The sequence below is a fragment of the Sitodiplosis mosellana genome, unplaced genomic scaffold (assembly GCF_009176505.1).
Source record: "Sitodiplosis mosellana isolate CC-2019 unplaced genomic scaffold, AAFC_SMos_1.0 Smas_scaffold_30, whole genome shotgun sequence".
In the NCBI taxonomy this organism is placed as follows: Eukaryota; Metazoa; Arthropoda; class Insecta; order Diptera; family Cecidomyiidae; genus Sitodiplosis; species Sitodiplosis mosellana.
This window is the reverse complement of record NW_022595272.1, coordinates 2486551-2500026: the sequence shown is the minus strand read 5'-3', so window position 1 is coordinate 2500026 and position 13476 is coordinate 2486551. Positions and strand designations below refer to the sequence as shown.

Here is a 13476-nt window from a genome sequence, read left to right as displayed (position 1 = left end):
TCAAATCAATACAAACCACAGTGTCCCCACAGTCGTGCAAATTATTTCAAATAAACGCGAGATCTGTTTTTTTTTCTTCTGCTGCGTCTCTCGTCTGTTTTACATTCACACAAATTCATTTCATTAAGCAACACAAACACATTTACATATTGCCATATTGAAAATTGAGAATTGAATGCCTTGATGATTCATTTGACTATATTCAGTCTGCGTCGGCACAAAGCACAAATGTTGTTGTGATGCTTTCGATTGCGAGCTCACATTTATCGGCAATAAAATGAATGATGTGGAGTATTTGTGTTTTGTTTGGTTTCTCTCTCTCTATCTCGCTCAGCTCGTCCTGACCTATTGAAGGTGAAAATATTTTTAAAAAAATGTCGCGATTTCATCGACGATTGTGGTGGGTAATTGTATGCAATTAATTTCTGATGCATTACATCATTTCTATGTGTCGCTCTGGGTCGGCACTGATTTGTTTTTTTTTTTCTGCTTTGTTATGTTACACTCCATTATTTTTCGCTGTCTCATTCCAATTCGAATGACAAAATATTATTTTTCATGGCAAAAAGTCATGATGTTGCTTGTTATCTGATTTCGATTGAATAATTTATCTTGACCATTGTTTTCGGTTGACATCTCACTTTCACTTTTCCGCTTTGATTTTTGGACGACGAGAGTGAAAAAAAAAACGGCCACTTACCTTTGATCATGTTCACGATTTCATCTGCTTCTCTCGATAAATCGCCACCAGGCCGGAATGGATTATCCCATCCTGACTCCGTGCTACAAACGAAAAATAAATAAAACAAAAAACATTATTCAAATTCGTCAATTATAACGTCAAAATAATTTTAATTTGAATAAATTTCGCAGTGTTACTAAAGAATAAAGAAAAAAAAAAAACTCATTTCATGGTGTTCAAAATCAGAATTCCTTTGAGAAAAACCGAGAACAATCGAAAGGCATTCTCAAATATATAGACATCACTGTGTGTTGTGGCTGTACCTGTAATGTCGTTTGAAGCCAGCCAGTAAATTCTGGTCTTTTGGAACTTCAAACGAATAGAACAAAGTTCCACGATGACTGTTTGTATTCGTCTCGACCACCATTATTTCAGCTTTAATTTTCAGCAAAACAACCAAATTTGCAGAATTTTTTTTTTCACGAAATTGCAAAACAAAAAATTCGCACGCAATTTGCTCTTGACTTTGAGCAGAATATATATTTTCCGAATAAAACGCGTAAAGTGTGTATCGCTCGCTGGATGACGTGAAATTTGTCTGAACACGGTGTAAAAAAAAAACAGTTGTGAACCGAAACACACAAGAAAACAACTGAAGCGCGCGCTGTTGCCAGTTAGCAACCTTCAATAACGAACAGTAAATTTTCACTGAACCTTTCCTGAGCAATCACAATAGTTAAAACGTTTTGAAACAGCGAATATATGTCTGTTATGTTGTATTTAGTTTTTTTTTTTCGCGCGCGCACACACGGTACGATTCCGTTTAGTAGTGGATGTTCGATTGGTTTTCTCTGTATGATTTTTTTTTTCAACTATATTTAAGTCGACGGTCGCATTACGTCATTTATTTTTTGTACTGCGTGAAACATAATAAACGTAAATAATATTGAAATTGATTAAATCGATGCCACACGGTATGTATTCTGTGCGCTGAAATTCCAACACAGTACCGTCGAGCTAACAAGTGAAAATACACGTAGTATCACACACGCTGTCTCGCTCACTCATTCACTCGCTCGCCCGATTTTTCTCGTCCGCTCAACAGCAGCAGCAGCAGTAACCGAGAGAGAGAAAAAAAAGTCAGCAACGGCAGCCAAAGCAAAAGCACTTGTTTTATATCTAATCAGTCATATTGAAATTGCTGTGTGTATTAATTTTTGTTGTTTTAAAACAAACGCGAGAGAACGCGAACAGACTTTTTCACGTTATTATCGAATGGCTGTCGTGAAATAACTAATATCTGAGCAGTCGTAATTGTTATACTGGCCACATCTACTACCTACAGTCGCATATTCACAAAATATTGTGCCACACACAAAACACAACAACATTTGTCGATGATGGCGATGATGTTTTTTCTCTTATTTATGGCCTTTTTTTCACTTCCCGACTATTTTTTTTATTTATTCGCTGTCGTTTGTTGATTGCGCTTCCAATTTTTCGTATTATGATGCTCAAATTCTTCGGTTTCAATAGATTTGCTGCTGTTGCCAAAGGGAATGGACGCTGTTCATTCCATTTTATACGTCTTTCATTTGTGGGAAGAACAAGATGCCACTAAAAAAGACCACGACTTTTTGATTGAGCATATAGTCTAAATTAGAAGTTGAAAAACACTCGAAATTTAACCGTAAACGTTTTGTTCGTGCATAGACAACACACACACACCCAAATTGAATGACACCACAAGAGACGAATAAAAAACTAATAAGAATGGAAATACACAAAAATTTCACAGCAATTCGAAGTTGAAGCCGTACATTCCGTTTCCACCATCAACACTGACTGAGAGCGTAGAAAAACATCCTAGAACGCATGAAAACTTTTCGGTAAAGGAGGAGCAGTGCTGAGCCGAAGCAGAGCAGAGAAAGAGAGCGCTTGTCGAGCACACAAATCGGAACAACCAAAACAAATTCACAGCACATCGCATCACATCGATGTGGATGGGATTGCGAGAGCGAGCCAGCGAGCGAGTAAATGAGCGAGAGAAAGGGAGTGATTGTGTGTATTGAGTTTGTTGTAGTTGGAAATTCTATTTTCGACGTGCGCGCGGCGCACATGCAATAATTTTTCCGTTCGTTCGCATTTTGTGCGTATCCAACAGTACACAGTATACATTCCACAATCCACAATCCATATTGTATTCGTTTCGGGGTATACACATGAACCCATCGCTATAGAGAGAGCAACTTGTGACATGACTCATGAGAAGCCGAGTGCCTCAATTTCAACCGAAAAAAAAGAAGATAGAAAGCGATGCCTTCAATTTTGAGCGACCGTCTTTCGGCACAGTTTGAACCGATCCGAAGGATGATAACGCCGGATTGTAGAAAGGATGGAATAACGTTTGGCAAACGAACGACTGACACATTCGTGTCAGTGGTGTGTGCATATGTACACTTGCAACACTCCAAAGCAAACATAATTTCTGCCAAGCATACATACGGCACAGTGCAAATATTGCCCATGTTTTTAGAGTTGTACACAGCGATTCATTTTTTTCCCTGCTTCTTCTTCTTGTTGTTGTTGTTGTTGTCATTGTTGCTTATATAGTTTCATGAAATTTTAACGATGCTCATAAAGAGCAATGAACGCCATATGAAGAAAACAGCAAAATCGCTGTAATGAGAAATCAACTCTTGCGGTGAAGTAAAGTCATTTGCGTTTGTTGTGTCGAGTAAGAGGTGAGTTATTTTTTCCTCTCTTCACTTTTCGACATTTACAAATCACATATTCATGGGTTTATCATCAGTTGGCAGTCGTTCAATATATTGTCGAATGCGTTGCAAATGATGTCATCGATCCATAATAGAACCACACTCTCTTTTTCTAGGCAAATAGATCAGTTTGCCTCTGGTGCTCTCTCTCCATCAACGATAGAGATCCACAAACACCGTTAATGGATTTGGGGAATGCCTTTTCTGTTTGCTAACTTATCACATTAATTATGTAAAGTGTGAATCAACTTTCATTTCATTCCCCATTTTTCAAACGATGGCCACACGCACACGCACACACACTTGATGAGGTGGGTTTCAGCCGTATTGTCCTATGGAAAATTGGTTTGCATGTGCACGCTTTTGTATGTCTTCCCAACGAAACTTATTAGTTTGCATCCTTTTATACATGACCGACACTTGAGAAACGTACATACGCAGTATACAGGCCAGTAGGAAACATCGGGGCCACTACATTTCATGGTACGTTGCGTTCTATTGAAGCACAATATATCATAGTAATTGTCTTGGCATTCCATTGCTTTGTTTCTTTTTTTATTCGGACTTTCACTGACCCATTAAAGTACGACACATTATTCTCATTAAGCAACTATCGATTTTACAATTAACATCGGCGGTTCGGCGCGACAACGCGTACACGCTTTTATTTGTGTTTTTCGTTATTTTCATTTTGGAAACGGTGAAAATGGTTGCGTGTACATGGTACAAGCATTCACTTGTACCTCTCTCTCTCTCTCTCTCTCTCTCTCTCTCTCTCTCTCTCTCTCTCTCTCTCTCTCTCTCTCTCTCTCTCTCTCTCTCTCTCTCTCTCATTTCCAATTCAATTGCGTGTGAGAATGCTTTCGATTGTTTTCATCGCCGTTATGATATGAAATGTCAAAATTGTTGGCCTATCCTCTATCACATGAGTTTTATAGTTATTTTTATGATGTGGTATTGGATCGACTCACCTGATTTGCCTATTGTAGTTTGGCGGTAAAGCTGTTTGTGATGCCATTTCGTCGCTAAAATTAACCAATAAACTATTTGGATCGGTACTGAAGTAATCTAAATGCTGCGGCTCCGGCGGACTGATTAGTTGTGGTTTATCACTTTGAAAGAATGTGACTCGCACCTTGGAACGTTCCAATCTGCAAGAGAAATCAATTGTAAAGAGAAAATAAAAAAACAAAATTAGTTTTTCGCGATAATTTCAGACATATTTTATTGGTGTGTGTGTATGTGAAAGCGCAATTGTATTTACGATCCGTTCAGTTCCGGATGATTGAAAAAGGAATGTCATTACAAAAAATACTACTAAATCGAAATTGATATGAGCGTGCACGTTCAGACGTATACCATTCATCATCCGTTTGTGGTAACGATTTGAATTCGATTTGCATACCGATCGATTGCTGTGTTTTTTTCCATAAATAAATATGATCTTTTTTTTTCATTCTACACTTGAAGCCAATCCAAAATTGTGCTTGAAGCGAAGAATGATAAAAATTTGAAATGGAAATCGCGACTACTCGCAGGCAATTTGATTGCAATTGTATCTCGCGCGAGGAATATACGATTGCATTCTTGTTGCTTTCAATCAATCATAATTAAATTTTCCTTCGCTTCGTTTGTAATTGTTATTGAAGACACGTTTCGTGAATTGAAGTGAAGAACGAGGGAGAGAGAAAGAGTAAAATAAGTCCCGTTGGCTGTGCGATGTCATTTTTTAGCCGCGCACTCGAACGTGATGTAATTCAATTTTAATAGAAAACACAAACTCATAATACATCTAAAAATATAGAAATCGACACGACCATTCTATGCTGCAGTCAATCGAGGCACGGTCAAAACACAATAAAAAAAAACAATCCATTCGATTTTCTCATATCAGATGCACATCGCATGAGACTACGATGCGGTCATTCGGTTAATATTATGCAAAATTATTTTTCAGAAGTAATCAAATTACTCTGGCTCTCCCTCTACGGCGAGTATAGCGTTGAATCGCTTGGCGGCCAACAGCTTACGGACAAACGAAATAATACGAAACGTTCCACTTGAAAGTGTCAAAAAATGGCTCCAAAATACTTGATAACTTAATTTAGCAAAATTGAGCGATTCGTTGAGTTTCGTCTTTTTTTATCGACAAAAAAACAAATGAGATATTTCTGTAAATGTAAACACGTTAATTGAATCGAATGCCAAAATACTGACGTCAGTTCGAGTCTGGCCACTTGAAAACGCAATAAAGATACTCGTAATTCAAGGATTAAATCGGAAATACATCGAATCGCGACCGACTGGCTGCTCATTAGATTTTTAACTGAATCTTTATTTTGCCATCGCCTTTATTTCTCTTTTCTCGCGTATCAAAATGTGACATTTTTATCGTAGACATCAAACCATGAACAGAGATAATTTGTCGCAACTGTTAGCAATGCAACTTTTCCGCAACGGCCACCACCCAGTTTTAAAACCTAACGAAATCGTCACCGATATGGTCAAAATGTGAAACGAGTTTCAATCTATGTGTGCTTTTTTTTGTAGCGAAAAAAAAAATTCATTGTGGCCTTAATGGCAATTCGAAAACTAAAGTGAGCAAACGTATTGAGTGTATCTCTGTTATCTCCGATTTCATTGAATGATGTAAAATGCTTTTTTGCTATCAATCCATAGTCCAGTCATAAAACAAGTAACGGAAAACAAGTGAATTTGAAACTTTCAATTGAAACGAACCAAAAAAAAAAAACAACTCGTCGCCTGTTCCACCAACAACAATGGAATTGGCATCAAATGACAATAATTTTGTCATATTTTATTTTGGTGGCTCCGGCATACGCTCGCCGAAAAAACAAACAACCGCTCTCGAGCCTATTCATATGGTTTCATTGAGGCGTTTCAATTCTATTATTCGGGCAATTCGGGCCGTTTTCACGACGGTATTGTTCGATGTCAACGGAGAATAAATGTTCGCAGCGAGCGAGAGAGAGAGAGAGATAGAGAGTATCCGTTTCGCCGTAAATGTCATGAGCTTAATACGTTGCAAATGGAACGAGGGTTGCACGAAACACCCTTGTATCTGAGTCATCCCTTTTTGAATGTTCGAGAACAATGAAGCCGCATAAAAAGGTATCAAACCACTTTTTCATCATTTTAATTGTGTGTATTGTGTGTGTGTGTGTGCATGTGCAGAATGTGCCAATGCAAGCACCAAAATACTAAACAGCATTCATTTTGTCAACACAAAATTTATCGGTTTGAATGCTGAAATAGTGGTTGTTCTGAGTTTTACTATTCACTTTCAATTTGAAAACCGTTTGCAGCAGCTTGTTGCAGTTGCATATGTGGAGCCGCAATATAGCTGCATAGAACGGATAATACACAACACACGAAAACACACTGAATGCATGACCTTGGATGAAATCTCTGGTTTTTCGGCATTGTTGCTTCAACCGTCATATATTTTCGATTGTAAACATATTTACGATTGAACGCATTTACACGAATTTTTTTTTCTCTTGTTTATTTTGGGCTCATTGTCAATTCCGTCGCACAGATTCGTACGATGGTTTGACCTTTACGCTTGTGCGAACATCGGACAAATGAATTCGGATTTAATACTTTATTCCAAACTATACAAAACGAACAGAATATTAAATCATGGTATCTAAAGCAATGACGTATAAACTTGCCTTTGATCAACACAAATTACGTTGATTGTTTCGAATCGGCTGCGTTTTTTTCCCGAAATTGAATTATTTAATTGATATCTACAACAGAAAAAAGCACAAAAAAAAACTCCCTATCAGTGTCAATTGTTCGAACTGTTTTAAAATACCAACCAAATCAAAATGCGCACACTTAAACCGAAACGTTTAACGAAATGGTGCGGTGTGTGTATGTAGCTAAAGCTAAAATTGTAAAATTCCGTTTCAAAACCTAAATCGTTTGTTTGGTCAATTGCAATTGAGCTATTCAGCTTTCACCAACTCAATTGTGCTCAAAGAAATTTCAACTAAGCTATTCTTTGTTGAGAATATGTCGATGTCTATACGTAAATATTGAAGTAACAAAACTACTAAATTATATTGCTGTAACAAACACACACTGAACTCACTCGTTCTTCTTATATTTTTATTTTTTGCTTGATTCCACTCGACGAACTCGAAGAATTGGTATACAGAAAACAAAAAAGAAATGTATCTACATATAGTATAATTTTTCGAGCGGTACAAACAATTATAAGCACACTTCGTTTTATTTATAGGAGAGTAACATCCACGAACAACAGAGAAAAATACAAGAGAGTGAGAGAGAAAAGAAAACAGAACGCGATGAGAGAAGGGAATATACAATATGTGTATATATGAAGTAAAAAAAAAAGATGTTCGGTGTGAGTTTCAGTGCAATATGAAGAACGCGCGTCGCCGAAACTGACTTGCGCAATTGAAATTATCCGCGTGCGAGAAATTCGAAATACAAACACTCTCACGAATGTTGACAGTGAAACACAGGGTAACGGGCGAGATCGTTCCTCTTCTGTGTTCAGACGCACACTACTGATGCGAACTACAACAATGTAACCACAGACCTGCGAGTTTCGATCGCGAACAACGATTCAGAGACAGAGATGCAAACACACGAAAAATCGTAAACACATGGAAAATACACGCATCCAGCAATTTCGCCGCTCAATGCAAAGCACACACACACACACACTAGACGGTAACAGACACAGTCGCGAGCGATCAGAACGATATGTGTTCTGAAAGGCGGTTTGCATGACAGCGGCGCGCACGCGACCCAATCGCATACGCTGGTAGCAATACCAACACACTGACACACTGTCTGCCGCATGTTTTTCTCTCTACGAATTTTTGTACGACTATAAACAATGCGGATTTCGTGATTCGATGTCTTAAATCAATTCGATTTCGACCTTTTTTACGTGGTTTTTTTTTTCTCTGTTCAGGCTAAATGATATATGCGTTGTGCGTATGTAGTTCAGGTGACGATTGCTATCGTAACTAATAACCATGACACAGAAATTCGCTTTTCAACAACTTCATAGACGTCGCCAAATGGGGCCCTTCACGAATAAATTATAATGGATGCAAAAGTCGTAAATATTGACATCGCAACATCGCTACCAAACACCATACGCACATGACGTACCTATCTCTGGTGCGCGCACAGGTTTGCACATGGTATACGCTTTCCGTGCGAAAAATGAGATAAAAAGAAACGAGGCAACAGTTGACTTTCAATTTTCAATGGGCGCAAAAAAGACAACCGTCGGTTGTTGCGCGCGTCATGATGGTCGGAGCATAGTTTTCATATGTCCATCATCATCATCATCATCATCATCATCGATGTTCAACACATTCACAACGGAACATATGAGTCGAATCTTTCGCTACCTGGTAGCCATTTTACAATATTGCACACGGAAACTGCTTTACAAATGAATTTTCGTTCGTTTCTTTAATTTTTGATAATTTATGTACATTTTTGCAAGAGGTCATAAAGTTCGTCACGAATCATTAATGCTGAAATGATAACGCGAGAATGCAGTTAATGTGGGGTTTGCTAACGAAGTTATCGAAATATATTTTCTTCTCCATAGGGGTATTGCAACGACCATAAAATATATATATATTTCATCAAGTTTATCAAGCTCTTTCCAAGTTTATGCATAGTGTCGAACTTTTGTTCAAGCTCTACCATCTAAATGTACAGTAAAATAATTTACGGGCACGACGTAAGATGGCGTTTTTTCTGGTCAAAAAAGTTGCAATATCCCTTTGTTCTTCTCATGAGTGTCTATTACGGCTTATTTCAATGCACGAACTACTGAAGAGTGAAGATAATTTATGTACATTTTGGTTGGATAGCCACCAGAAAAAAAGCACACGCAACCACATCAAATTGACGGCAAACATTACGCAACATTGAAACTATCAATTAAACGAACGTGTATCCGATCCATTTGTAAAATGTAAATATTGTGGCGCTTTATTGGGTGGGAGTGCTGCCAGTCCTGTTTCTCGTGCCCCATGTGTGTGCTTTTGTTCAAGGCATCGCACTCTAAAAAATGCACCATTCATTTCACCTTATCATCGTCAGCAGCCAGTCGAACCACATAAATCCACGCACTCACGCCGTCTCTCTCTCGCAAACATGCACACATGCTCGCCAATATTGACATACAAATATACTAACCGAAGCCAAACCAACCTAATTTATATTCAAAATTCGTACGGTTCACGTTATTACGTCTTATGAGCACATACAACACACTGAACTGAAGATCCCTCCGGGTCGGTTTCCATCAATAAACGCACCAGGCAACCAGTTTGAATTAGCCAAAACGAGACAAACAGGCTTTATTTACGTTACGTAGCGAAAAAAGAATGCGAAAAAAAAGAACGACGACCAAATGGAAATGAATAAACAAAACATATATTGTGTAAGCGTAAAAGATTCACAGCGTATGTATGCGGTCACAGCTCATATGAACAATATTGAATATTTAGAACGTACTTTTTGCTACTTGCCGTATTCGCAGCAATATAGAAGCATGGTTAAAAATGAATACGACCAAAGTGAGAGAGAGAGAAAATGATGTCATTTTTCGTAAATGACAACACGAAACACACAAAGCCGGAGAGAATAAATTAGAATGAACGCAATTGGCGTTGTCTATGTGTATGTCATTCTTGTGCTGGCTAATTCATTCGTCGCTTTTTTCTCCATTTTTTTTCGTGTTCACGGTGTGTTTGCGATACGTTTATTCTAAGCTGCCAAGATAGCATGCAATGGAAAAACGGATTTCATTAATCACATGATAGCGTTATTTTTCTTTCTCTCTCTCTTTGCACTTAACACCGATTCGATTTACGAAGGGGATTTTCAACGGTAGTCTCAGATTTGTCGTTTTTCCCTCATCAAGCGAGACTTGTTGTGAATGCAACCGTGAATTTTATACTCGCGATTTTTGCACAATGCAAATTCTTTGCATGCATTTTCACAGTAATTTTTTTTTATTCGTGCGCGCGCGCGCTAACCCGTCATACATTTTCAAATTCACTTGAAATTAAAATACTAATGAAAAGAGCGAAACGAAAAAAAAAAATAGACACGAAAAGTCTATATACACGAATACACTTCGATAAAATGGCAAAAATGCAAATTTGCTCATCTAATTCTGTTATTGTCTAACAATCCGAAGACTATCCAGTTGATTCAGTTTTGGGCCAGCCCATATAAATGTGGTGAAATACGAATGGGAATGTGAATGAAACGAAATCACTTCACCTTTTGTACCGGTAATTTTCTTTCATAAATTTTATTGGAAGGAAATCATAAACTTGCCAAACAGAAATGACTTCGATTACATTTTCGTTGAACTTAGTCGCACGACACAAGCGAAGGGAAAAAACAATTGAAGAAAATGCCGAAGCAAATGAAAGAAGAAAAAAATTCTCATTAAAACTGTACAATTTACTTTCTGTGAACAAAACATTGAATGAATTGTGGAAAAGTATGCATTTTCTTCTGTATGTGGATTGAATTGTGGAATAGAAAAGAAAAAGAAGAAAAAAAGTGGCAGACGGTCGATAGGCTTAGTGGAATTTCTTTTCTTTGCGAACCGGCAAAGTTTTTCTTGATGGAGCTCTCGCATACGGGCAACTTTTCTAAAACACAAAAATGCCGATTCCATTTATTAACCCGTGAAAGCAAATTCAAAGTATGCTAAAGGAGAAATAGAAAAAAATCCATTGAAATGCCTTTGCGATTCGATCCATCAATTTCAAGCGTTTTGTAACTTGATTTGATTGTATGCTAACTTGAAGTTAGTTAAGCTTTGAATTCGCGGCAACTTCTTTGCTCCTCTTTTATTCGATTTCTAAACAAGTTATTCCTTGGCATTCTATCCATTATTATGAAAACTGAAAGATAGACAAGATTTTTAATCAACGCAACCCAAGAAAATGAACACAATTTGTTTACATCGTCTAAAATTTTGTTTGCGATTACTCAAGAAATGTGAAATCTAATTAAAGTTGCCGTCAAGAGATTATAATTTGTGCAGAGAGACAAGAAATGTCAGAATTGATTACATTCTGGCTAATCTAGGGAGGAAAGAATTTCAAATATATATATGGAAAACGGTATCTCAACAAAGAAAACGAATGAAATAAAAAAAAACCGTTGCTTATCAAAATATTTACGCTGAACACTAGTGATTGCGTAACGCATTTTTGAAATTCCGCGTCAATTAGATAGGTTAAATTGCTGATACGAAGTGGCATCACCTCAGCGCTAGTTGTTACACAGACAAAATTGACATTGTCACACCTATCCCAAAAGACTCGACAATGTTTATGAGCTTATTTACCATAATTACAACATTCAAACGACATACCGTTGTCTATCATTCTCTATCGAGTGAATAACTATTCGATCTCTGCTCAGCACTTGACATTTTAAGTACGTATATTAATTAATCGATTCGACCTGTTTCATTTCCATTAATTGATCCAAATTCGAATCGGAACTTGATTGAAATATATTCAAAATTGCCGCCCAAGAAAGGAACAAAAAAAAAACATCGAAACCAATTTTATTATAATGACGTGAGAATCGCTATCACGATACAATTCAATCCACTTAAGCATACTAATAAAGTAAACTTGAATTGATAAACGTCAAATTCCATTTCAAGTTGAATTCAATTATGTCATTTTCATCTCTTCTTCGCTTTTAATCGTTATTCAGAATTCCATTGCAAATAGAGTGATTTCAAGTGGCTAGAATGGATAGAACGAGTTTATCACCGAACGATTCACCTCGTTTTCGTGAATTTAATTAAACGACAACCATTTTCCATCTATAAATAGACGCTTTTGAATCACATGAGCAAAATAACATGAACAGCTTTACATTCAACAATTTCCTCGATGAAAGTCTCGATTGCTGGTCTTGTTGACATGTGAAAAATGCCAAAAAAATTGTTCAATTTTTCTACCCTGAACATGAAAAACGAATGTGCGATTTTTGACAAGTAGACTCGCTTGAACAGAATACCACATCGCGTTTGTGTGTGTGAGCTAGACTGATTCGCATGCAACTATATTGCACACAGTGTACAACACCAATAGCAAAAAATGTTCACGAATTTACTAAACCGACAAGTAACAGACCGCTAGTTGGCAACGTTTCAATTTCATTCATGTCATTGCAAGTCATTGCTCGTTCACTTTTGCGATAACGAATCGCTGCGCAGCAAACAACAAAGGCAAATATTTTGACTTGTGCACTATTTTTAGTCTTCGATTTTATATCAATTGAACCGTTTCAATTTGGTTTTATTTGTATTGCATGCGATTGATTAGAAATGAAATGAAATTCACATCAAACCAGCGATCAGTTTATGACCTTTGTTTCTTCTCTCGCTCACTTCTGATACAAATTCAAAGTTACTCATTTAAAATAGAGCAATTTTGAACGGAATGTTCGAAATAAAACGAAACGAATAATTTCACGACAGAAAATTAAGAAGATTTGTGTCCATGAAATATATGTTGCTCTCGTATGCTCTTAAAATGAGCAATGAGCTCAACCAAACTACTTGGTAACTCTTTCATTAAGCCGATTCGATGTATCCAGATGAAATGTACGATGGAATAGAAAATCGCTACTTGAACAAATTGTGACCGTAATAAAAGTTTGATCACATTGTCGGTGCATGAATCATCACACGTGCGGCACATTTGATGTGCTTCGTGTTGGATTTTACATTCAAATGTGGTCGTTAATCTAAACACAACACTCTAGATCTTAAGTCAGATCTTTGATGATTTGAATCACAATGCAAAATTCACAAATGTTGAAATTCACATATCTAGACTAAATCTGTTTATTTTTCTGGTCCGTCGTCGACTGTCGAAATAGAAAGAAATGCCAGCAAACCAAAAGCCAGCTGAAAAAACAGCGTATTCTCAGTGGAAA

General features: G+C 37.2%; 1 protein-coding gene across 4 annotated transcripts in view; it reads right to left on the bottom strand.

The window, feature by feature from the left end:
• Positions 1-13476, bottom strand: part of LOC129569363 (uncharacterized) — a 33502-nt gene that overhangs the window by 4424 nt on the left and 15602 nt on the right. For all 4 annotated transcript variants that reach the window (XR_008688026.1, XM_055448139.1, XM_055448140.1 and 1 more), the window contains exons 4-5: positions 4431-4610; positions 701-783 (exon numbers count right to left, since the gene is read on the bottom strand). Coding sequence is in view for 3 of the 4 variants with exons in the window: in XM_055448139.1 (XP_055304114.1) it covers positions 701-783; positions 4431-4610 (263 nt within the window). In the remaining variant the exon portion in view is untranslated. The remainder of the gene's footprint in view (positions 1-700; positions 784-4430; positions 4611-13476) is intronic.